Source organism: Melanerpes formicivorus, unplaced genomic scaffold (genome assembly GCF_026170545.1).
Source record: "Melanerpes formicivorus ecotype bairdi unplaced genomic scaffold, bMelFor1.0.p_v2 SCAF_2, whole genome shotgun sequence".
NCBI lineage: Eukaryota > Metazoa > Chordata > Aves > Piciformes > Picidae > Melanerpes > Melanerpes formicivorus.
Genome location: NW_027142354.1, coordinates 28,360,488 through 28,388,094, shown reverse-complemented (window position 1 = coordinate 28,388,094; position 27,607 = coordinate 28,360,488). Strand labels below are relative to the sequence as shown.

Genomic DNA, 27,607 nt, shown 5'->3' with positions numbered 1-27,607 from the left:
TAAGGGATAGCTGAGGGGATTGTGTATCTGCTTCACAGCTGCTAACTCTGCTAACAACAGGAAAAATAACACTAAAGAGTGTTGACAGTTTCAGGTTGAAGACAGAATATATGCTCCACTCAACATGCAACAGTAAGAGGATGACATCTATTAAAAGCAACAGATGAGTGACCAATGTTTGCTAGCTACTCAGGATACAGTTGCTGCTTGGGAATGATCATACTGAAAATAGTTCAAGATAAAACATAAGGCTATGGCAAGCGGGGAGGAAAAAGATCCATCTTCTTTTCCCAATATTAAACTGCTTTTATGTGACTTTTCCTAACAATGCCTATAACCTTAGTCATCACTGTACAAAGGTCATTTAAAAAAAACCCACACAGTCATACATTAAGAGAGGTGAAACTGCAGATCTGAGGCAGGAAATACTCTATGTCTGCTTCCAGACACTTGTGCCTATTGCTGCACCTCTCTGCACCTGTTCATAGCTTTTTTGTGCTAGAACCTCTTCCGGGAAACTCTCTTCCATAATCCATCCATAAAGTGCCTAGCATATGATAGTTCTATATAAATAATAGATTTTTTTTAGTGTATGCTAGTTTGACATTTTCAGTGAAAACTACCATGTTTAAAAGCACTGTAATTGCAATCCTAAAATACTTTTTGTATGAGAAAAGATGCTCACAGAAAGGGGACTACTCATGAAGACTTTTTTTTTTTCCCTTCTATCAAGGAGATTTGCTCTGGCTTAACTAGAATTAAATTGCTCTTCTAGTGTATCTGATAACCCTATTACTGATCATGATGACAGACAAGAGTTACTGAATGCTGTATTTTCACAGGTATAATGCAAATACTGGATAACAATCAGCCATTGAGAAGCACTGACCTTTGAAAAAGCAAACCCTCAGATAACCTGTCCAAACTCAGAAGCAAAGTGACACCAGAGAAAAGGGTATTATTCACATACAATCTCTTCTATTGTCTATTTGTACCTTAGCTCCTATTTGTACAGCTCACAAGAAAAAAATCCAACGTGTGCAAGATCAGCAGGCTTTGCCAAATTAAGTAAGATCAATGCTCCATATCTCACTCAGTGTCTTGAGAAAAATACCTTTGTCTGATCATACAAAGAGCAAAATTATGCAAGTTATAGACAACATTGTTCACATATGGGGATTATTTCCTTAAAAGTAACTTACTGTCTTATGACTCAGAAAACTCACACATATACATAAATACCCAAAATATATTTTGGATGCAATTTTGAATGTCATAGTCTACAAAAGTGCTTATTAAAATTATAAAAATATTTGAAATGCTTACATCTTTTTACATTGACCTTGGTGCTGTGAGCCATAAAGTACCATTATGTATTCAAGGGCTGGTCCCATGAATAAAGCTGGACATGAGCAGACAGTGTGTGCCTGGAGTCCAGAAGGCAAATCACATCCTGGGCTGCATCAAAAGCTGCATTGCCAGCAGATCCAGAGAGGTGATTCTGCCACTTTGCTCTGCACTGATGAGACCTCACCTGGAGTACGGCATCCAGGTCTGGAGCCCTGGAAGGACATGGACCTGATGGAGCAGGTCCAGAGGAGGGTCACAAAAATGATCAGGGAGTCGGAGCACTTCTGCTACAATGACAGACTGAGGGTTCTGGGGTTGTTCAGCCGGGAGAAGAGGAGGTTCCACGAGACCTAATAGTGGCCTTCCAGTACCAGCAGGGGGCCTACAGGAAGGATGGAGACTTAGAACAGTCAATGTTCTCATATTATCCGTTTTTTTTTCTGCCAGGTGTTCTTCTCCCTCTTTCCTACCATAGGTTTTGTTAAATCACTGCTCCCTCAGTGTGGTGGTAGAGCCAAAGGGGCCCAGCATAAACCCAGAACAAGTCCTGGCATGTCCCGATGTGATTCCCACTCTTCCCCTCCCTCCTGCAGGGGTCCAGGGAACACAGGAAAAAGACAAAGAACCTGGGCATCATGAAGTCTGGTAAACAAGGGATATGTCCTCCTTTTGTGGTAAACAGGCACAGGCACTGCCTATGCTTCACTTAGACTAGGCTTATGTCTTTACCTTATATGGTCACAGCCTGGCAAAATCCCATTCTGTTGGTTGCCAATTGGCCAAATTGATCTTCAGGCAAATGATAAAAAGCAAAGCCAAATTGTAAACAATGTGCCTTGCCTATAATCTGGGATGAGAAGTCATGAGCCCTGCCTTGCAACTCAATCTTTGCCATGCCCCAGTTTACCTGGAAAGATGCAAGCCCCTTTGTGTAAGCTAAACTGAAACCATAGTCCGCCTCTGCGTCATAAAAGCCCAGGGGCAGACAGAACTGTTTTGCTGGACAGAAGAGACAAAGCCAGGTTGAGCCAAGACCTGGAGAACCATCTTCTCCAGCTTAAGCACCCATTTCTCAAACCCAGACCTTGCAGCAAAGCATCGGGAGAAATAGACTATTATCCAAGAGCCTGAAACCCCAGGACAACCTGCAAATCCTGGGAAGCTTTTGAGAGTTGCCTGCTGCATTGCTGCAGCCAGCCCAGCCATTGGGACAATGAGACAACCCTGCCGGCAATCACTACCTGAGCGTGCCCCTGAGTGTCCCTAAAGCCGTTACCGGCTAATGCACAGCAGCAGCACCCCTCCACGTGGGTGGAACTCCTATTGCTCTATGTAACCTGGATTATATCGCAGCCCCAGAGAGAGTTCTGGAGAAATAATATTGTGAGTAATTGGTTCTCTTTACAAAGCCTCTTTGTAAAAGTTTCTGTCTGTCTTACCTGCTGCCGTTTTGGCAAGGTTCCTGTTGAATCTTCCCCTAGTGGACAAGTGTCAGACTCTCTTTCCCAGTGTTATTTTCCCGGTTTACTTAATAATGTTTGCATAGTTAATATTGCCAATATACTGTACATATCCACTGGAAATATACTACAGCCATACACCGTAACTATTAATAATTTGGGGGGCAAATGTTCATATTAATAATGATTATTTTTATTAATATTTATCTTATTATTAGATCATAATTCATATTCACAACACTCAGGTGACCTGTTGCAACACCACCAGCCCTATGTGGAGAGGGTTGTCTTCAGCACATCAAATGTCCTCCCTGACACACCCATTCAAACTGCAGAGTTGTAACACCCAACCCCAATGTGTTGGCACAACATGAAAAAAATGCTCCTCCCTTTGTCAATTTGAGTCAGTCTCCCTGAAGAGGAGTCAGCCCTTTAAGTCTGCTTATAATTTCAAAGTGTCCCAAAGGATGAAATGAATCATGTGCTATGCATTACAGTTATGCAAAAAGCTTTCATTCATCACAAGCACAACATGACTCACTAGAATATGATGATGAAGGTCAATGATAATATTTACAGTTTCTTCACTTTTATTTTTAAAAACCTTTGACATTTTCCATTGTGCTTAACAGTGAAATATATCCTTATTCAGAACTCGTCTATTATCTATTAAGATAAAAAGGAAATGTCAGATGACAGTAGATCCATGTGGCAAGAGAGATCACAACTAAGTTTCAAGTATTTTTTTCCACTGTAAGAAAGAGCATAGCTGCAACCAATGTGACCAGAAACTTCCTCTACAGATCAAACCAACAACACTACGATTGAAGTAGCTGATTAGGAAGTTTACATGAAGTACAACAGTTGACTGGGATGTAAATTTGTAGGCAAAAGGTCTTCTACCACATAGAAAGGAAGAAACTAGAAAAAAACCTATGCTGCATTATGCAGCGTATCTACACATGCCAAAGCATCTACTCAAAGTCAATTTCATTCAGAAATGGCATTTTGGTTTTCCTACTTCTACAGCATGTGCACTGGGAAGGACAAGCTATAAAGATGGTTGATAGACAGATAGTTAGCAAGCCTTTTAGCATCCTATTGCACATAAACCTTTCTTCCTTGCAATACAATTACAAAAAAGTATGTAAAGAACTGTAAACAGATGACATGAAAACTGGTCCACAGCTAAAAATATGCAAAACAGTAGTATCATGCTGCTAGAGAAGACTTTGCAGAACTCAGGAATTTGAGACAGTAATAGCATTACAATGAGACATTAACACAGAGTTATATATGTCTAAAAAGGGCAAAATTTAAAAGTTCACCAACACAGTTTTCTTTAAAAAAGCTGAGAACTTAGGATTTCCAGAAAGGCTGAGATAAGATACTCTCTATTACAGATAGGGGGAGTTAAAAAATCCACTATAATATGCATTTCTTTAAGCCAAGGGAATCCATTTGCATGTTAAAATATTGCTGTGTTGTCAGCTGAGCTAGTGGAACAGGTTTTGTGGGCACTGGAGGAGGGAGGAGGAAGAGGTACTGTAAAGTGAATTGATGAAATTATCTGGTTGGTTTGTTTGTTTTAATAAAAAGAGGAAAAGTGAGTAGGATATTTGCTTGAAACCTAGTTCATTCCACTAATAGAACCTTACAGTGCAGTTCTAAGAGAGCACACTGGTGTAATTAGGGAGGTGATGAAACATCAATTTCGCCACTAAAGAAAACATTAATTTTGTTCATCCTCACACAGCACGAGTAAGTGAGATAAAAATTTCCAGCTGTGTGTGATGCTATTCCAGCTCCCCTTAGTAACTCCAGCTCCCCTTCAAACTTCACTAAAGGGACAAAATATGTAATAAGCATTCAGAAGTTACCACACAAATTTAAAACTGAACTAGAATGTATATAAAAGTATTTCCTATATCCCACAATAAATATCACTCTTATATTCTTTTCACGCTTATATTCTTTTCAGTTATCTTATGCTTACTGTGCTACCAAAACAAAATAATAGTATTTCTCTGCCCTCAGAACATACCACTTTAGTGTAAAATATAAGTCAACCAGTTAACACAAATGGAAAGGTAGAAAAGAATGACACCGAGCAGTGTAAGATGCAACAGCATCCATATGCCACCTGCATCATCACCACTCCACAGAAACACAGAATGTTAGGGGTTGGAAGGCACCTCCAGAGATCATTTGGTCCAAAAAGCAGGATCACCTAGGGTAGGCCGCGCAGGAACATGTCCAGGTTGGCTTTGAAAGTATGCAGAGAAGGAGATTCCACAACCTCTCTGGGCAGGCTGTTCCAGTGCTCCATCACCCTCACAGTAAAGAAGTTTCTCCTCATGTTGAAGTGGAACTTCCTGTGTTATAACTTATATCCATTATTCCTTGTCCTATTACTGGGTGCCACTGAAGAGAGACTGTCCCCTTCCTCTTGACACCTACACCTAAGATATTTATAAGATGCCCTCTCAGCCACCTTTTCTTCAGACTGAACAGTCCCAGTTCTCTCAGTCTTTCTTCATAGGAGAGATATTTAAATCCCTTAATCATCCTTGTAGCTCACCTAACCTACCTTTTCAGGTTTACATTGATGAGCTTCTCCTCTAAGCTGAGCAGCCTCAGCCTTCCCCACCCCTCGCAGGAGAGATACTCTGGTCCATATCTTAGGAGTCCTTCAATGGATTCTCTCCAGTAGCTCTGTATCTTTTTTGCACAAGGGAGCTCAGAAAAGGCCCCAGCACTCCAAGTGTGGCCTCACTAGCACTGAGTAGAGCAGAAGGATTGCCTCCCTCGACCTGCTGACAATACTCCTAATGCAGCCCAGGATACCATTAGCTCTCTTTGCTGCTGGGGTATGTTGCTGGCTCTTCTTTAGACATTAATTATGTAAAGAAAATTGAATGTGCTGTAGTTTTTTTCAGACAACTTAACAAATGGGCAGGACTGTAATAACACTATACACTGTGTACCTATTTATAGAAAAAAAATACAGTACCATTGCTTTATAATGATAACTTCTGTATCTTTTTTTGTCCACTTACAATTTTCTAGTGATACATATTGTCCCCTTCTGCAGCTTAGCAGTTCTGAGAATTCCCAAGTTCCAAAAATCATTTTAAAATTCCAAACTTAAGGCATTGAAATCCTTACATTATTCATGTTTACCATTAACCCATTTCTGTGATCTCTGAGGAATATTCTTGTCCTTTGCAGCTAAGAAATGTGTTAAGATGGTTGCTGCTTTTATTCCAGCTTAGCTGCCTGTGCTGGATAACTGTCTGCTCAAGGAAAAATGTTTGTACTCTGCACTATATTAGGGTTGCTGTGCACCTTTATATATAAAATGTGAAATATAGGAGATATGAATATTGATGTGGCCTGGGCATGTCTTTTCAATTCACTTCTTTTTTTTTCTGTACAAATTCTGCAGCAAGAGGAACTGTTGTCTTCCTTAAATATTCAGGTTGAATTACAGTGAAGCACAAATAACCTTTTATTTCTTTCTTCAAACTCTGACATTTTTGTATCAACTATTACAAATATTTTCCCTCAGGTAAAGATCAAAATACAGATGTCTTTTTCAAAATAGGAATTAAAAAACATGTTCTTGCAGACTGATAAAAAATAGCCTTGCTTTGCTCCACCTGTGAGTTAGCTGCTCCAGTGATGCACAAACATTAATATAAAAATGCAAGTCAGAGACATTTTTAAATCAAATTTGAGTGGCAAAACACAGAACAGTACAAGTATCCTGTTGTCATTTCAAACAGCAAGAGAAGAGCTGTAGTCAGTGTAGGGGGACTTCTGGAAATTATATATTTATAGAAGGTAATTTTTAATTTTAAAAAGTTATATTTTTTTTTATACTCTTCATGTCCCACAGAGGCAGTAAGAGAAATGATGAAGAAAGTATTTCTGTGTTGTTGTGCCTGTCAGCAAAACTAGCTCTTGAAAACATGAAAGTAGTTTGGTTGCAAGAGGAGTCTTATTCTAAAAATCTCACATGAATGAAAAAGCCCTGCATTTGATCATATTTACTCAAGGAATCAAATATCTGCCAATTCCTGCACAGAATCAATTGTTTTGACTATTGGAATGTAAAGCATAGCAACACAGAGCCTGTGGGTTAAAATCAGAGGGAGGCCTAACAAATCTGACACCCTGGTTGGAGTCTGTTATAGACCACCCAACCAGGATGAGGAGGCAGACAAATTATTCTATAAGCAATTGGAGGCTGCCTCAAGATCATCAGATCTTGTCCTTGTGGGTGACTTTAACCTGCCAGATATCTGCTGGGAATTTAATTCAGCAGAGAGGAGGCAGTCCAGAAGATTCTTGGAGCTCATGGAGGACAGCTTCCTGATGCAGCTGTTAAGTGAGCCTACCAGGGCTCAGGCTCTGCTTGACCTGCTGTTCTCCAATAGAGAAGGGCTGGTGGGAGACGTGACAGTTGAAGGCTGCCTAGGGTGCAGTGACCGCCTAGGGTGCAGTGACCACGAGATAGTGAAGTTTTCAATATGCAGGGAGATAGGGAGGAGCACCAACAGAACCTTCACCTTGGACTTCCAGAGGGCAAACTTCGGCTTGTTTAAGAAACTTATTCGCAAAGTTCCCTGGGTAGCAGCCCTCAAGAACCAAGGGGTTCAGGAGGGTTGGACCTACTTCAAACAGGAGCTCTTGAAGGCACAGGAAGTGGCGGTTCCCACGTGCCGAAAGGCAAGCCGGCAGGGAAGGTGACCGGCCTGGATGAGCAAGCAGCTCCTGGAGGAGTTAAGGGGAAAAAAAGAGGGTATATCGCCTTTGGAAGGAGGGAAAGGCTTCTCGAGGTATGTTTAAGGATGTTGTTAGATTATGTAGGAAAAAAATTAGAGAGGCAAATTCCAGCTGGAACTGAAGCTGGCCACCTCTGTCAAAGATAATAAAAAGCATTTTTACAAATAGATTAAGGCTAAAAAGAGGGGCAAGAAGAACTTCCACTCCTTATTGGACCTGGAGGGGAAAGGGAACACTATAACTGAAGACGAGGAAAAGGCTGAGGTCCTGAACACCTTCTTTGCCTCAATTTTTAACAGCAGGGCAGGAGTTCAGGACGAGTGGCCTCCTGAGCTGGGCGATGGGGTCGGGGAGCAGTGTAGTGCCCTGGTAATCCATGAGAAATTAGTTCGGGACCTGCTGAGCCACTTGGACACTCACAAGTCCATGGGACCGGATGGGATCCATCCTAGGGTGCTGAGAGAGCTGGCAGATGAGCTGGCCAAGCTGCTCTCCATCATTTTCCTCCAGTCCTGGCTCACTGGTGAGGTCCCAGATGACTGGAAACTGGCCAATGTGGTCCCCATCCATAAGAAGGGTCGGATGGAGGAACCTGGAAACTCCAGGCCGGTCAGCCTGACCTCAGTGCCAGGGAAAGTGATGGAGCAGATTATCCTGGCAGCAATAACTGCGCACCTGAAGGATGGCCAAGGGCTCAGGTCCAGCCAACATGGATTTAGGAAGGGCAGGTCCTGCCTCTCCAACCTGATCTCCTTCTATGATCAGGTGACCTGCCTGGTGTATGTGGGGAGGCCTGTGGTTGTGGTCTACCTGGACTTCAGCGAGGCCTTTGACACCGTTCCCCACAGCAAACTCCTGGCCAAGCTGTCAGCTCGTGGCTTGGACCACTACACTCTGTGCTGGGTTAGGAACTGGCTGCAGGGCCAAGCCCAGAGAGTGGTGGTGAATGGTGCCACACCCAGCTGGAGGCCAGTCACTAATGGTGTCCCCCAGGGATCAATGCTGGGCCCCATCCTGTTTAACATCTTCATTGATGATCTGGATGAGGGGGTTGAGTCAGTCATCAGCAAATTTGCAGATGACACCAAGTTGGGAGCAGGTGTTGATGTGTTAGAGGGTAGAAGGGCCCTCCAGAGGGATCTTGACCGGCTGGACAGATGGGCAGAGTCCAACATGATGGCATTCAACAAGTCCAAGTGCTGGGTGATGCATTTTGGCCACAACAACCCCATGCAGTGCTACAGGCTGGGTCAGAGTGGTCGGAGAGCTGCCAAACAGAAAGGGACCTGGGGGTGCTGATTGACAGGGGGTGGCTATAAGGAAGTGCTCAGTACAGATACTGAAGAGTAGGATGTGTTATACTGTAGCAGTACAACTATAGACAGAATCCACTGCATAGGAACCAAACACAGGCAAAAGAGTAAATACAGAAATTAGTCCCTCCTACATCTGAGACAATTTCAAACAAATGTTTGATGGATTACTATCTCTTCTCAACAAAAATATCAGAGAGAAATACAACTCAAGACAGCAACGTTAAGTGGAAAATGACAGCATGCTTTCATGTCACCGCCAGACATCAGATCTTGCTAATCCTGCCTGGATACATTATGTATGAGTAAAGCAGACATGATCACCCCAAGGGAACTCTTAGACCCTTCCAGCACAGTCTACATGGAAGCACATTGTCAAAAGGGGATCTATCACATAGGAGACAAAGGAAGCAGGACACCCAGGCGAGGCACATACTCCATTCCACAGCTAGTAAACATGCCTTTTGAATGGACACACTCTCTGCAGGAGGAGATGGTCCTCCAGACACCCAGTGGGCCAAGCTTACCCATGTACCCTGCAAGAGTGCTTTCCAAACCTTCACTATAAGCTACACAGATCCTATCAAATTATCTATTAAGAAAATCCTTTGTTGTGATATACTAAACCTTCAGCCTGATATGTGGTTCATGTGGGCTAGACTTGTACTCCCACAACAACAGACATATTTCATAACATGACACTTCAAAAAAGACTTTATGCCCATCAGGTGCTTCACAAAGTGCTCAACACAGGAGCAAAGATTAAATAGATGTATATTCAGCAGGTTTGCTAAACCTGTATGGCAAACCATTCTGCTTTGCTTCTAATATAAATTAATTAAGAGATCACAAGCATTTCTGGGATTGTTGGATTTAGTTTAGTTTGGTTGGGGGTGTGGGGGGTATGTTTGAGAATTTCTGCCATTTTGTTTGTTGTTGGGGGGTTTGGGTGTGGATTTTGGTGTGGGGGGGGTTGTTTTGTTTTTTTTTTGTTTGCTTGGTTTATTGGTTTTGTTTGGCTGGTTGCTTTTTAATTAATAACAATATTTTCTGTGAGCCTGAAGGCTATATACTAGAAACTGATTGCTCTTAGTTTTATCCTGGATTTAAGACTCTATAAAGGTTAAACAGAAATTAAACCAAGGTATTTCTATTCTGTGAGTCCCATCCCCCCTCTTCCCCCCCACAACCTTCTCAATAAAAGCATGTTTCTAGAAATACATATCCAAAACATGTGAAATTCACATCTTTACACTGCTCTCCAGCAAAGACTTAGCCTAAGCAAAGAAACCTGCACCTTGTTTAAACAGTTATTTTTTTGTGTTGTCTGGGATTCCATTGACAATGGGGGGGGGGGGGCCGCAGAATTAAACTGACAAGAATCTGCTGAATAAAACCTAACCAACAGGTCAAAAGAAAGGTGAGACTTCCTGACGGCTCCCCTGAGAATTCTGTCAGGAAAATTCCAATTATTCTTTTATTGGTTTACTTGCCTGCTAGGCAACAGATGGTCAAAAATAGGTATCAAAGTAAAGGCCACACCAACAGACTATTTCACCATGAATGTTTTCTGACAGAACAAACTCTGTAATCCCATAAATTTAAATTTGAAAAAGAATAAATGCAAATTAGTTTTACTAGGAAAGCTTTACTTGTAGTGCTCAAAAATGTTAGAAAAACAAGACAAGGTTTTATGCTGGTCTTTCATTAGGGGTTTTTGCACTGTTACATTCAGCAACACTTGTGCAGCAGCATTCACACAATTACTCATTTTTAAAGTCCCTGATCACTAAGATTAAAATGCAATCACAGAAACAGGTTCATTAAAAACCTCCTTAAGAACTTCAATACCAATTTCAATGTATTGAAAGGGGTACAAACACTTCTGCAGTTCTTGGGATTCACACCTTGACATATATTGAAAGTAGGAAAAAGAATAATAATCCTAACATGGACAATGTTTTAGCAAGAAGGCCAGGAAAACATTATCAATTAGATTTAGCCAGTAGCTTGTCCATGATCGCAACCTTCTAAATTTCTCAATATGGTAAAAAGCATGATAAGACTTCCACCTTGACTGCAGCATAAAGGTGACATGTCTTACACAACAGTAATATTTCCAGATTTTGCTTTTACATATAGCAGTCTGATCTCATTTTAGCAGCTCACACTTAGTATTTAACTGGCAGTGAAGCTGAGAGGATACACACTTTCTGAAGAGGCTTTCAGAAAAAGGTGTAAAAGCATGGCTTGATTTTGTGCTGCAATTTTCTCTTTCATCATCCCCTCCAATTTTCCTGTAAGAGATTTTACATTTCTGTCAATTACTTCAGCCTTCCATCACTTGAAAGACCTTGTTTATGCATGATGTACCACAGGGATGCACCAGCTGTTGCTGCTGAGCCCAGCACCTGTGTAGTATGGTACTCCACTTGAAGTCTGGTGCAGTTTACTGGGAAGAGGTTTCTAAAAATGTATAATTTGCACCTGTTACCATCCCAAAAGCACCTTGGGATGTGTCAAAATCCTTGAACATGTTGCTGCAGCATTTACTGCAGTGCTTTAATCACGTATCTAATTAGTGAAGAATACCTATGTAGTCTTGGTAAGTTAGTATTTGTTGCACTGAAATGAGCCACAGTTTTTCTTCCTACTACCTAGGAATAAAATGAAACAATCAGCTGCAAATTAGTATGCTTCCCACCTCCAATTCTGAAACAAAGATGGCTTTATTGCACCATCAGAAAGAACAAAGCATGAAAACAATTAACGCAACTAGTATTGTGGGCGGTAAAGATTCGCCACACAACATTAAGCGTTGCTCTCGCCTTCTTCCCCCTGCTTCATTGCTGAGCATCATGTCATATGGTACAGAATATCCCTTTGGCCAGGCTGGGTCAGCTGTCCTTACTGTCCCTTCCAATTTCTTGTGCACCCCCAGCCCACTTGCAGGTGGGGTAGTGTGAGAAGCAGAAATGGCCTTGACTTAGTGTAAGCACTACTCAGCAACAACTACAACAGGGTGTTATCAACATTATTCTTGTCCTCAACACAGCACTACACCTGCTACTAGGAGGAAAATTAACATTATCCCAGCCAAAAACAGGACACATATGTTTAACAGTCAGATACCATAATGCATTTGCATAGAAAGAAATCCTATTTCTGTCTTCTGTTTTAATAGCTATTTCACACAAACATGAAGACTATGAAGCAAAAATGGAAGCAAATCAATTTAACACAAATGGCAAAAAAATCACTACAGTGACTAAGGAATACACACACAACTGAGGTACATCAATCTCCACATCCATGCACAGCACATTCCATCTGGAATATTAATTTATAAATTAAAAAAATAATTAAGATAAATTAAGAAAATATTTAGACAAGGGCCTAAGTGAGATACTTTTTCAGAAGAGATGGCTTACTCCAAGCTGTAAATCACAGTCCTAATTATGATGTCGGATGGTACTCTGCAATCTAAATACAGTCTGTCTGAATATTTAGTTTCATTCTGAAAATAGAACATTATTTCTAGGGCCCAATGGAGATATACTTCAACTGTTGTGAGAACTAGCTTACTGAACCATAAGCAAATTTTATAGACACACTAAGCCTATTGCATCATAAACATGTTCAGGACACAAACAAATTGTGGGAATCACAACTTGCATTACACTGGAGTCAGGATACAGAAGATAATCATCACTGTCCTACCAATAAATAAAGGAAAGGAAAATAACAGTATTCTAGTTGCACATAGTATTCACATCTACAAGAGGATGAAATGTAGATGGTTTTGCTTATCCAGAAGATGTTATTAAAACATAGAGTGAGGTAGCATTTAGAAAGGCAAAGACATTTGCTTACAGGTACAAGACATTTAGCCAGAAACATAAAGATGCAGACAGAGCAAGCTAAATGCTGCACAGATTTAAAACACTATACTGTCCATTTAGATTAACAGCAATTTAATTCATAATGCTGAACCTCTCTTCAGTACGTTAGAGAAACCACTCTTTTGGGGAGGGATCTTTGATGTTTCAAAAATTCTTACAATGTAGGATGATTTTCCTACTCAAAAGATAACATTCTAATCTTTCAGGGGCATAACAAGATAGCCCTGCACTATAATGAAACCAAGCAACATAATTTCAGTAGGACAATTCACCAAAAATGTTCCAGCTGCCTAATTACAATAGTGGACCCATGATGTCAGTCAAAGGCTATCAACACTGACCAATGATTTTGAGTCCCATTTCTTTAAATCCCATTACATGAAGGCAGCACATGTAAGAAATCCTTAGCAATCATCCAAGTTGAAGACTGAATCAAGCTAAGGTTTCTCATGTTCAGCACACTCCTGCCAGTGCCTGCATTTGCAAACTACGGCCAAGACGGAGAAGGCTGGATAGATGCAACCTGTGACTCTCTAAGGAAAGGAATATAAAAGGAATATAAAATGGTTGGTAATTCCAAAATAAAGTCACAATGCTGAGGAGCCTGGGTAGCAACTGTGCAAATTTATAGTTAACATACATTTTCAAGAGAAGGATTTCTTTACAGGTTTTTGGCCCTATGGATACATCCAGTTTCTTGTAATTGTCAGTTTTCAGCATTTGTAAACTAGTTACAGTAACTAAACACAACCATAGGGTTGTGTTACTTATTAGTTCCAAAGGCAATGTTACATGTTACCACGTAACAGTACTTAACCAGCAGGAAATAATAAAGTTCCACTTAAGATGCATGTGTCTGAAGTGTATCAGTCAGACTGATAATAGACTGGCCATAATTTTTTGTTTCTTCCTGTGCTTTCATCTAGTTACATGAAACATGAATCCAAGAGCTACTGCTGAGAAAGAAGATCCTTTTCTCTACGGGGGTCTGCCTCCTCTTGCATTCATTACAGTTTATCTCATTGTGATAAATCAGAGTAAACTAATCCAGCAAAAAGTGAATATACTTCTTCCAGTCTTATAAACTGAGTTGGCTTACTGTTATGTTACAGAAGGCAACACTCCTAGCACAAGGAGTAAGTCTGGACCATAGGGTGGGAATCAGGAGTCCAAGTAAACACTCTTTATGCTGACAGAGCTGTTAGTAGTTTTTGCCCATTTAGTTTGACATGACCCTGAGCAAATATTTTACTAGGCATAATGAGAGACAACCAGCATACTAAAAGCGGAGCAAATGCTGCCTTCTTCCCACAAAGGTTACTTGCACATTTCATAAGTTATGTCAGCTGTCCTAACTGGCCTTTAGCTTGTTTCCTACACACAGTACACAACTGAACAATTTCCTGGAAAAATGGCAATATTATTGGAGTCTTCACTGATGAAAATATACAAAAATGTGTATCCATACTTAGATACATCTTCTGCAAGTCTCTATTCAAGTAGCTGCATTTTCCTCTAATATTACTGAGCAGAATAACTATCACTGTAGGAAAAGAAAAAACAATATCCAATGCAAGAAAATTAAAGCATGTAGAAGTATTTCCAACAGATGGAAAAGTCACCCCACTGCAGCAGTATTATACACGGCTAAAATCTTGAACTTAAACTTCTCATTGGAGATGTGTTAAGGGTTAGGGATGTTGAGAGTTTCTTTCTCTGCTTTGGTTGAGATTCATGGCTACTAATAATTTCCAGTGTAAATGACATTTTCCTCAAAGCAGCACACAAAATTCTGTCAGGTGGTAATTACTCCTAAAAGCAGGTGCTGAACATTCATCTGGCTTCACATAGTACAAATAGCTGCATTAAAAGATACAACTGAAAGATAAAATACTGATCATCATGATACAGATAGGCAGCATGTAGACATACAACTACTCTAAAAATTAAGTAAGGCAGAAGGTTGCCCTTAGATTTTTTTTTTATCAACATGAATTGTTGATTCACACAATGAACAACATGTAGCATTCACAGTTCTTTGCTTGTCCAAATGGAGTTGCAGCAGTGGACCAGAAGCCAGGTTGAGGGCCTGGATTTCTTACAGATGTCCAAATGCACATAAAATGCTAAATTAAATAATCTCCTACCTTCACATAAGAGAGCTTCATTCTTAACTATTCAAGTGATTTACAGCATTTTTCATTCACTTCTGTGCAGCACTCTTGCTACTTTCTGAAAACAAAGGGTTTGGTTTTTTTCCACTGCAGATTTCTTTAAAGACATAATCCTAGCCTGTTGGAAAGATGGTGAAATCTGAATCTTTGCCTTGCCTTTGCATTTATTGATGCAAGTAAGAAACTCCTTTTCAAACTATATTGTAAACAAAGGAGGCTATCTACTCTAGCTTCCCTCTGGACTTTGGCACAAGGACTGCACGTTGCAACATCTAAACCTGCCAAACACATTTTAAAAGCTCAACTGAACTTTTAAATATGTAGTCATAGTGTGACATGTAGGCTTAAAATAACAAAGAAAGTAAGAGACCAAATGTCACATAAGCGACAATTCAGTACAGGCTTTAAAATAAAAACTCACATAAGCCCCATTCCAGCCAGTGATGCCATCACTTGAGGTTCTCTGAAGAATCACTTTGCCTCTTTCAAATGCTAAGAAACCTTGCATTTTGAAACAATTACTAGGTTTAGTGTAACAAAAAGGCAGAACTTTCTGAAACAATAGTAAATTTTACAATTCTTGTCAACCTGTCTGACTCCTTTTTCTTTGTTACAGGAGACCTTTCCCCTGTTAATTCTGGATTTAGTGTAGCTTCAGGGTACTCATCTTTAAGCACATTACTGTAGAAAAGAAGATGCAAAAGCACATATGCACTTGTGACAGAATTCCCAGCAGGCTTCCTAGTTACATAGTTTTCTGTATGGCAGACTATTTTCCCAACAGACCACATGTTCATATTTTAGTCTCATCACATATTTCCATATGGAAAGCCTGGTGCACAGCTTTTACCAACATTGCAGGAAACAGGCTGAAGCGAACGTGTAACTTCCTTGCTATCTTAATAGCACATAGTCATATCAATTAAATGCTGTGCCTTTAGTGTAAATACTGAATGAAGATTATTTAACCTCTAAATAAAGTATTTTCAGTAAAGTTGGAAGATTCCTTTTATGGTCATTTTAGCATTCTACAACTTGCAATATCATACAGCCAATGCAACGAGGAAACCAAATCTCAAATCTAAGTGCTGCCTGAAATGAATTTTCTTTCGCAAAAGCTAGAATTCTGAAGCAAAATTCATCTATCATTAGTAAGAGTAAATAACAGTACAACATATGTCTTAACCTTATCATTTCAACACCTAATTCTGTCTGGTGCCCCTCCCCCTCTTAAATCAACTCATTTCTACTCTCAGAAACCATTTGTGAAGTACTGTTAAAGAATTTAAGGTTATTTAGCTGATTCGATTTAAACAATCTTTAAATAATTGAGAGACTTAATAGAAGGCATTCTACACATAGGATGAAATTCAGAGGTCCATGTTGACCTTTTTGGTTTAACTTCTGGAGTTATTTTTTATATGTTCAGAAAATACATTCAGCATGTGAATCACGAAATGCACAAGGAGGAAAAGACGTGACAAAATGTCATTCTCATTTTAAGTGTTCTCTCAAAACTTTCATTGTAATGGTAATAAATTTTGCTTGAAAATATTCTGTATAGAAGTTCTGGTTACTCCAGGAGTTTTCACTTTGTAGTAGAGGTCAGTAAAAAGACTCATAAAGCCTCTACTCTCTGTTAGCATAACAAGAGTTTCTCCCGAGAAACTGGAGAAATCCAAAGACGGAAAACTACTTTTAAAGTTTCTACTGGTAAATAGTGTGCAACTGCCAAAGGGCACAGCCTCACTTTCTCACACAGAAGGGGAGAGGTACTCAGAAGACTACTGGGTTGGTTGGTTCCACTGGCAAAACCTGTTTCCTAGCCCTGTCTCTTCCCTCAGCTGCTGTCAGGGAATACCACTTAAGTGATCTCCTTGCTTCCACTACTACCTTACCCCAGTTCCTCAAAGAATTGTGGTATCTTCTGAGCTGCTTAAATTACTGGCACAGAATCCATTCAGAGTACAGACTATGGAAATGCTTAGGAAACGTCAGTTAGTAAACACTTGGGGTCTGGTGACAGCTGGTATACCACTTTGAATCATACGTGCTTTTCCTGCAAGGAAATTTCCATACTCTGTCTTTAGAGATGATATTTTTCTTACCAGGGGAGACAAAATCCATATGATCTCTGATATTTTTCTGAACCACAGCCACTTGAAAAAACTTGTCTCCATCCATTCCTTTCAGTCCTGGTCTTTACTAAGACTACATCACTATTTTGTCCTCATAAGAAGTGCAGTTTAAGTTTTCAGCTAGGTTCTTACGTGAAAACCAAACTGAGATATTTCTCCTAGGGTCTTCTGGACCACCATCAGTAACAACAAGGACTTTGGTTCAATTTTGTACAAATATGGTAACTTTCAAGTAGCTGAGGTCACATTCAGAGAGACAGTAGGAATTTAGGTACCTAATTTGAATTATTTTTTTAATTGTTATTCTTTAACGCTGAAGGCATCAAAACTCTCATAGATATCCTAATTTATCTCAAATGGCTAAAATTCATGATGTTCTTCTATCAAAAAAACTCCCATAATTTATTAAAGCAATGACGTAGTGGGCCAAAGTGAAGAACACCACAAACAGAACAACAACAACAAAATCATCGAGAAATAAATGAAGAAAAAAAAAAAAAAAAAAAGGAGAAACTACAGATCTGAAAGAAGACTTATTTTAAATTGCAGTCACACAAAACTGAAAATCCTACTAAGCAACGGTCACAAACTGCAAGACTGCATTGGTAAGTTTTAGAAGTCCCACTCTGAAAGCAAACAAAATTTAGCGATGTCAGTAGAATTGCAATAAAAACTCCAGCTTCACAAAAGGGTTACAACTAGACACTTCAATGAAAGGCAATTTTTTGGAGAAGATTTTCTTCTTTTCAATAAAAAAGTACCACAGAACATAATAAAGGCAAACAGAGTAATACTAATAGGGCAACTATGATAACCAGCAAATAATTTTAACACAGGGAAAATGGGAAAAAATAGAGAAAAAGGTACTAATTGACTAATTTTTGTGTAAATGATAAGTCTAGAATAGAAGATCAGTAACTCAGTCCTGACCCTAGTTACACTATGTGTATCATATGAAGTTCAATGGACTTGTTTTGTGATTTGATTTTGGTTTTATTCTTGATTTTGTATTTCAGCAGAGGAAGAATGACCCTAGACCTGACACAGACAAATTACAGAGGCAGCAGCTGCAGTCCTTCACTGAAGGAGAGATGCTGGGCTGGCTCCTCATCACTGGAAATTTAGTAAGGCACGTAGAACAGTGGGATACAGAAGTGAGAACAGAGCTTCTAAGAGAGACACTCAATTTGTCAGCAGCCAGCACTGCTCCAAACAGTATAATGATGCTACTCCATGGCTTCTCTGACTTCTGCCAGGAAGTGGTTTTTACTACTTATTGGCCTGTAAAGTATAAACATTAGATTAGAGCTTCTCTTGCCACCCTTTCTGTCAGCAAGAACAAGCTGAAGATTGGCACAGCTGTTTGCTGTACTCACATAAGAAACCAGGCAGGAACTGCCACCCTGTTTGGAGCACAAGGCAGGAAGGCTCTGATTTCCCCTCTGCTACTGCCTACTTTAGTAGAGGAAACAAGAACTTTGCCCCTCTGTTTTGGACACACAGAAGATTATGTGACTGTAGCTGTCATTTCTGGTAACTAAAGAGTGACTTTTGGTGTGATGCACAGAGCCTAATGTCTTTCCCAAAAAGTTTATTATCATTAATGCTGACAAATACAGGTATTTTGGAGATATTTATACAGGACAGGTTTTGGTTTGGGGTTTTTTTTGGTGGGCTTGCTTGTTCATTTTGTAATTTTTTTTAAGCTTGTCAAGTCTCTTTTCAAATTTATTTATTTATTTAAAATTTAATTGAACATTCCCCTGTTTTTGTAGGACAGGGAAACCCAAAATATCCAACCTACTTTTTCAGTATTAATATATACCTACTCTTCATACCACCTCTTACAGCTTCCCTACATGGTAGTCTTTTTTGTCTCCTCTTCCTAAAGACAGCTAGAAAACCTTAGTTCATATCTTTGTCCTGCAAACGGTATCAGGCAGAATCCAACCGACACCTGTCACATCCCAGGAGACAGCATCTTAGCCCTGAGGCCAGACTGCAATATGACAGAAGCAAGTCTGGAGCTGCTCCTACAGTGTACAAAATAAAAAGAATTTTCCCTGAGAGGAAAGCAAGCACACAGGCAGACAGAAAGACTCTTTCACTTGTTGATACTAATTAATCTGAGAGGTGGGATGCCTGGTTTCAGGCTAGTCTAGGATCGATCGGGAAGGCAACAGCCTCGGGGACAGTAGTTATGACTACGCTGCCCCAGAACACCATGTAGCATTCAGCCACTCTGCTGGGGCAAGGGTTCAAATCCCTCCAGGCAAAGGGAAAAAGAATGTGGTTCGTCACATCCTAAGTCAGTGCCCAAACAGTTGGCCTATTGAATGTAATCCTTCTCTTCTGGCATCTTTCTCAACCTACTTCTTCATTTCCTTTGCTTTTCTTTGAAGCATTCCAGTATAAAACCCACTCTGTTGCAGGGCATAGTACAATCTCAATGTCTCCTAGATCATCCCCAGCAAATTACCTTTTCCAGTAGATGTTGCTGCTAAGTAACAAGCAAATCTTAAAAAAGAAAGAAAATTCCTTCCCAAAGTTTGGCATTCCCATGCTGTTCAATAGCTCAAATTTATCACACATATTTAAACTATCTAAGAGTGCTACAGTCAGAGAAACAGCACAATGGAGCTTCAGTTTTCTGCCTGAGTCAGAGGGAACTACTAATGAGACTGATCTGAGTTGAGCACAAAGTTTGTAAACTTTCATACAAGAGGCAACAGAGAACCTTACTGCAAATCTCTAGACACACATTTGGTATGAATTATAAAATGTACTTATTTGGTGTGCATTAATGAGCTAATACAAATACCTTCAGTGACACAAGCTACATATTCTGATGCCAACAAAATAAGATCCGCATTTTGCATTAAATTCACATATAGGCCAAAACGTCTGCTTTCCCTAAAGCTTCTGTGAACTATCCTCCAATTAAGTTAAATTCACATTCTTCCACAATGTATAAAAGACCCAAGTAACTTCTCTATTGCAAGAGCATGGGAAATTTACAGTGAAGCATTAAAATATATGGTGGCTTGGCCCTGGCTGGGGGGCAGATGCCCACCAAAGCTGCTCTATTGCTCCCCTTCTTAGATGGACAGAAAAGAGGGAAAATATAACCAAAGCCCTTGAGACAAAATAGAAGCAATTTAGTGGGGTGAAAAGCAAAAGCAAAGGCCACATTTGGAAGCAAGAGCAAACAAAGATGTTATTCTCTATTTCTCATTAGCAGATGATGTTCAGTCACTCCCCGGGAAGCAGGGCTTCAATACATGTAGTGGTTGCTCAGGAAGACAGATGCCGTTAACAAATGTCTCCAACGCTTCCTTCTTTCACTTAGCTTTTATATTTGTGCTGATGTCATATGTCACATAATTCCCCTTTGGTCTGTTTGTGTCAGCTGGCCCAGCTGTGTCACCTCCCAAGATCCTGCCCACCCCTCAGCATTCTGTTACAGGATGAATGTTGGAAAAGCACAGGCTTGGTGCTTGGCTCAGCAGTAGCTAAAACACCAGTGTGTTATCAGCACCCTGCTACAGCACTGCAGAACACAGCACTACAAAAGATGCTCTGGGGAAACTTAACTTCAGCCCAGCCAAACCCAATACACAAAGACATCATGATGCTTTCACGACATGCTCCAACCTTTCATAGATTTGTTAAGATCTATATCATGCACTGGATGTGGAGTTCCACTGCGGGGGTAGAAAAATGATAAATCAAACTTCTTGACAAAAGAACGTGGACAAAACAACTGAGACTGACTGGTTTCTCTGGCCCTGCTATCTTCATATGGGCTGCATATTTCCTTTATAGTACCTCCACTAACCCAAGCACAATCTCCCATCCTGGCACCTTTCATAAATAAAGGCATAGTTTAGATTCTCTTACAAATCATCATCAGTAATACTTAGGAGAACCAGACCTAACCCTCATGAATCTATAGGGGGTAATAGAATACCAGAACATGTTGCCCAGGGAGGTGGAGAAATTCAAGGTCAGGCTTGATGAGGTTCTGAGCAACCTGATCAAGTTGGGGATGTCCCTGCTCACTGCAAGGGCATTGGACAAGATGATACTTAGAGGTCTCTTTCAACCCAAAGCATTCTATGATTCAATGAAATGAATTAATATTAAAATCCTCATATGAGTCACCATCACTGGAGGTGTTCAGGAAGAGACTGGATGGGGCACTTGGTGCCATGGTTTTGTTGATTAGATAGTTTTGGATAATAGGCTGGTCTTGATGATCTCAAAGGTCTTTTCCAACCTGGTTAATTCCATTCCATTCTAAAAGAAGTAGTGGTTGCCAGTAAGATTGATATAGGCTATTTAACTTGAATGCAAAGCTTTCCTTGAAAGCCATACTGCTCCTTTACTAGTCCTTCAACCAAACAGTTTCAAGGAAACAACTGTGAGGATTAGCTACAACTATGACATAGGTGTTCCTTACTCTCTTCAGAATACAACAAACTTAGTACATTCCTTGCAATGCAGCATAATACACATATCCTCAGTGCCAGATTTGAAACTGGTACAGGCTAGATTCTGAAGGATGCTGATATGCACTAACTGCCAGAGACAACCACGTTATGGGCTTCAGGAGCAGTTGAATACTAGCAGCTTTCTCCTTCTTTCTCTTGATTTCTGTGGCTCAGAAGATTTGGCCTGATCTTTAAAACAACACCACAAAAAAGTACACTGCTATCATAGAAGACACAACTTCTCCTCACCCTCCTCCTGCAAATCCTTAGGTCAGGATGAGGCTAGCCTAGTTTCCTTATAACATGTATGTTGCCAACTCTACTACAACAGAGAAGCATCCCTCTGGTATCCCAATGTTACATGAATTCTACATGCAAGTTTGTGGTGGAGGCACAAATACTCAAAGCTGGACAGTTAGTATAAGATATGGTCCTTTTACATAAATGCTGTGGGAAATCCTTACACTGAGAAGGCCCACTCCACAAACAAAGATTCAGGTTCTAAATTCCTGAATTGGCATCTCATTTCCTCTGCCATCATTTACTTCAACAAACTGAATCCACTCTTTACATCTTGCAAAAGAAACCACTTGTTACATCTTGCAACACAAGGAGTCTCAACTACAGTCTACTCACAATTCATGTAGTGTAGTATTCACATATTGCACCAATATGGGACAAGATCTTAGAGGCTAACACATGCCAAGAACAGTGAAAACACTACCTGAGTGAGTGAGCATGCAAAAATACTTCATTTTTTTGGTTAGAAATAAAACGTTTGAACAGATGGCCTCACAACACCACCAACCAGAAACAACTGCTTTAGCAAGCTAATTCATGACATCTAGTACTGAGACAAGTGATGACCACAGACATGCATAAAGTCACAAAGAGTTTCCAAGACAGATGCTATTTAAATGCATGCAATTGTATATTCTTAGTGTTTAGATTGTCAACAATGACCAAATTGCTTCCCCTGGCACACTGCATGGCTGCTTAAGTTGCATAGAAAGGAATGAAGTTGTTAGACACCTGCTGCCAGTCACTGCTATAACCTGCTGAAGCCTCACCTCCTCTCTATTCCACTGCCCTTTTTCTGCCCATCCTTCAAGCAGTCTGTGACAATCCTGTGACAGTCCATGCATGCAACAACATAAATTTCTTTCAAGTAACAATTTGTCTTACTGTGTTTATTCTGCAAACTACCTCAATTTAAGATTTTTTTTTCCAAATTCTCAGCTGTATTTATCACTTCCTCATGGATTTTCTTCTGTGAGAAGCTGAAGAATATAATGAGGATGAGAGGGAACAAAAAAATGGAGTAGGGGGTACTAAAATTAAACACTTTCCCTACAGGCTTTATTTAGGAAACTAAAAGGCTGAGATATAAAACAAGCCTTGTCCCCACCACAAGGGGTAGGTGTGCATTTATTTACACGACAGACACATTCAGGCAGCTAAACAAGGAACATCCCAGTGCTCTCTGAAATATTTTCAGTGTTTGTCCTTACTGTACCAAACAAAGAGGGGGCATTTCAGGTGTACGGTTTGTAATAAGATATCATTTTTCAAATGGTCAAACACTTCCAAGCAGCTGTTTCAGATGACCAGGATGGTTCTGCTTCTTGTTTGTCCTTTGATTAAATTACCATTGTAAAAAAAGACTTAAAAGATTTCATGCACAGGTGTAGAGTAAGTTGGAGAAAGAAAAATGCACCCCAGCAGAAATTGCTTTGGGAAGAATTTGAGCAAGTGTTGGACATACTATATTGGTCTGGATTTATACTTGTCTATTTGCACAAATTCTTATTTATATTAAATAGGACATAAGTACAGCCAAAGGCCGCTACATAAAACAAGAAGCATACAGGTTTTGTTAAGAGAGGCCAAACCCAAAGGACTATTGAAGAACAAGGATGGTGAGGGGTTTGGAAGTGGCTGAGGGAATGTGAGAGACAAATCTTATCTCTCCTGATGTGACTCAACAAAGATAAAATCACCTTTGCTGCTGGTCCAGACAATAAACCCAGGCTACTGCTATTGATAACTTCAGGAATATGCATAAGACAAGATCATCTCCACCCATCAGGTACCTGGAAAGGGAGAATGGTGAGACAATGGATTCACCACCTGGCCCCTGATATGTATTGGGTGTGTGGGCAGGTACATGGAAAAGGAGGAGGCGGAGAGCCTTCCCCCCCTCCCCTTCCTCCAGACCCCTGTCCAAACGCAAAGGAATGCACAGGAAGATTTCCTGGGGGACAGTAGTTGGACACATACCTAAAGACTGAAAAACTGCATAAAAAGACCTGAGCAATTACTGGCTCAGGAAGAAAAGACCTGGACAATGCCGCCGAGAAGGAAAAAGGGAGGGAATACCAAGACAGAGACATCACCACTAGCTTGGAAGAAGCAGACCAAGAGGAACCTTCTCTCTGTGTCCTATGCTCTGCCTGCTACAACTCATGGAGCTGAAGAGGCTGCTCAGAGGACAACACAGCCAAAGCTGCAGCACCTTTCCTCCACAGACTCAAACGGTCTTGGGGGGTGAGTGGTGTGGTAATATAATTCCTTTCCTCTTCTCTCTCTCTCTCTCCCTCCTTCTCTATTTTCTCTCTCTCCCCTTCTGATCCATCCACTTCATTTGCGTAATAAATCTAGCTATTGATATTTTGGCCCCGTTTGTGCCTCTAATCTCATAACACAGGAATATTCAAAAGAACTGAGTCTCTTTCCCTCGCCGGACTGAGACAGGGAACTGAGGTTGTTTAGACTGGGTAAGTCTAAGGGGAGATCTTATTGCTCTCTACACCTATCTGAAAGGAGGTTGCAGTGAGGCCAGTGGTGGTCTCTTCTCCCAAGTAACCAGTGATAGGACAAAAGAAAACAGGCTTACGGGCTTAAGTTGTGCCAGGGGAGGTTTAGATTAGACATTAGGAAAAAATTCTTTGTTGACAGAGTGGTGAGGCATTGGAACAGGCTGGTAGAGTCACCATCCCTGGAGGTGTTCAAGAAGCATATAGATGTGGTGCTTCAGGATATAGTTTAGTAGTCATGGTAGTTGGGTTATGGTTGGAGTTTATCTTAAAGGGCTTCTCCAACCTTAATGATTCCATGGTAGAAGGAAGTACCACCATTTGACACCTGCTCTGTTACATAAGTGATTACTGATGAACTTCAGTTTCTGACATTCACAGAAATAACATAATGAAAGCATTTCAGACCTCTGTGTTTTCTAAGCATACACCATTTAAGTGGAGTTTTCTAAAGGGTTTTTCATTCGGATGATAGTAACCTGTGCTTTCAATACTTTCCTTGTAGGGTCTCTACAATCACATCAACTAAACATGCAGGGCCACGTTACACCTGAACTATACTAACACATCCAAACATTGTGTATCTGCGTCAGCAGGCAGTACTCAAGTGTTACCAACTCATTTCCATCCACACTCTCCTGATTGTGAACACTTTTTGACTGCTTCATCTCAGAAATCAGTATTGCCCGATTTAAAAATAATGAACTGCAGAGACTACAGAGTAGTTTTTTGTCTGACCAAAAACCTGAGAGGTTATATACACTACACTGTAGCAGAACAATGAGACAGGACCTTTTTATAACATCCTTTTTTAAAAAAATATGGGTTATTACTTTACAGAAAAAAAAGGATTTTCTATACAAAAGTATCTTTTGGACAAAATACCTTTTATAGTACCAGCATGTGTGGTGTGATTAGGAATGGAAACAGGAATTATAAGATCAATTCAGCATCCTATGGTTAAATTGGTTAATTACTCTACTGAAAGAAAAAAAAAAAAAGAAGGAGAGATAAAAACATTTTAAATTAAGTATGACCATAATTCCATGCTTTTCTCACCAATTGCACTACTATACACCAGTTAATACTTAGAAACTTACTCACTGAAAGTATTAGTCACAAGCATGTCACATTCTCAATTTTTACAAACTCCAACTCCAGTCACTTGGGGCTCTGTTTGTGTATGTGTTACTGGGACACCCTTAACCCTATTTTACTTTGTTTTAAAAGAAACCAAACTCCTTATAACAAACAGACACCCTGATCTGTACACTCAATGACAACTATTTTTAGGACAAGTGTTGCCTGTTTGAAATCAGTCAGGAAGCACCAAAATAAGATCAAGTAAGGTAAATGTCATTATTTATATCAACTGATTATATTTCCCACAGTAGAAAAGTGGGCGGGGGGGGGGGGGGGGGGGGGGAAGAAAGACAAGACAGAAAGACAGAAAACAAACGACCAAAAAAAAAAAAAAAAAAAAAACAAAAAAAACAAAAAAAAAAAAAACCCCGCATCTTTCATAGCAGCGTCAAAGGACTCAAACTCCTTTGGTTGGATTAATTTTAGGGCAATTCCTTTAAAGCTTTTCTTATTCATTTCAGTGAGCCACATTCAACCCACCAGTTCAGCTTCCCAGCACAAATGCCTGTACTCATCCTTTACAAGAAGCCTATCCACCACAACCTTACATGAAACATGCCTGCTGTAAAAATAAGTGCTTGTAAAAACTATGGCCAAAGGAACGTGTCCTCGAGCGCTTCAAAATACCAATGAAAAACTGCTATTTGGAAGCAAGTAAGCGTCAACTTCTGGCCTTTTAGATGCCAATGTTAAACTGAAATTGATGGTTAAATATGAAACTGATATTTCACTTATTATACACAGATTAGCAATTTCCCCTTAAGATCAGACTGAATGAACTGTACAGGAGACCAGGAGCTTAAAGGGACGCCCTTGAAAGCATTCAAAAGTTCAAAGAAAGAGATGGGCACCTGCCCGGATTTTCCAAAAGTACCAGAATTTTCAAGGTGAGGGGGAGCAGGCGGCTTGGCTCTTAACGCTAACTAAGATGGGTTTAAAATATGGGTGATGCATCTTACGTAAAATATGCTTCTCACATAAGAGAGTTTGGGGAGTAAGCATCACCCCGAAGCACCACCACGGCCGCCCCTCCCCTCGCGCGCAGGGCCGCGCAGCTGGCGCGGGGGCCGGCCCTGCATGTGGCCCGGGGCACGGGGCCTGAGGTGGGGGCTAGGCCCCGGCCCCCCACCAGGCCTGGTTGCCCCCACCAAACAGGGGAAGACGGCCCCACACCAGCCCCTCCGCCTCCGCGGCGGCCCCGAGGGGGTCCGGGCCTCCCCGGAAGGCCTCTGGCGCCGGGTCGACTGTCGTTCCCTTACCCGTGGTGGAGAGGACGGTGCTGGCGAAGAAAAGGGAGGAGGTGAAGTCCCAGTTCCAGTTGCCCGTGGCGTTGCTGAGCACCGAGACGCCGTAGTTGCTGGCCTCCAGCACCCGCATCAGGAACTCCTCCAGCTGCTGTTCTGAAAGGCAAGTATGATCTTCCAAGAAGCGCTGCTTCAGCTTCCCCAGCTCCTGGCGCAGCAGGTCCTCGTAGGGCAGCTCCACCGAGGAGAAGACCACAGCACCAAACACCAGGTACAGCAGGTAGCCCAGCACCAGTAGGGCGAAGCACCAAGCCGAGCGGTGCTGTTCCACCAGCCGGACGCAGGAACTGCCCGCCAGCGACTGCAGCATCTTCCCGAGCCGGGGGCCGGCTGCACCCCGGACCGGTCTGCCGAGGGGAACCCGGAGCTCTGCAGGGGGTAGGAGCGCGGCCGCCGCCTGCCCTCTGTGCGGCCGCTGGCTGTGAAGGCGCGGAGCGGAGCGGCGCTGATGTGGCGCTCACGTGGCCGCGCGGCGCAGGTACCGCGAGTGAGGGCGGCCTGCTGCCGCCAACCGCCCGCCGCGGCCCGGCCCCGCAGCCGCGCACGCCCCTGCCTCCGGCTGAAGCGGCGTTTGCTCGCTCTCTGTTTGCCGTCACCCAAGCAGGCGTGGGCGAGCCAGGGGCCCCAGCTGCCGTTGAGCAAAGCTGGCTGCAAAACCCCTCGTTCTCTGCGGCCGGGCGCCTCGCGGCGATTTCTTCCCCTTTTACACAAAAGTGTCTGTGG

General features: G+C 41.3%; 1 protein-coding gene across 1 annotated transcript in view; it reads right to left on the bottom strand.

Moving 5' to 3' along the window:
• The window catches only part of KCNK1 (potassium two pore domain channel subfamily K member 1), a 37,603-nt gene extending 10,282 nt beyond the window's left edge, over positions 1-27,321 (bottom strand). The window contains exon 1 of the mRNA XM_068154516.1: positions 26,840-27,321. Coding sequence (XP_068010617.1) covers positions 26,840-27,194 — 355 coding nt within the window. The 5' untranslated portion in view covers positions 27,195-27,321. The remainder of the gene's footprint in view (positions 1-26,839) is intronic.
• Positions 27,322-27,607: the final 286 nt, after the last annotated feature.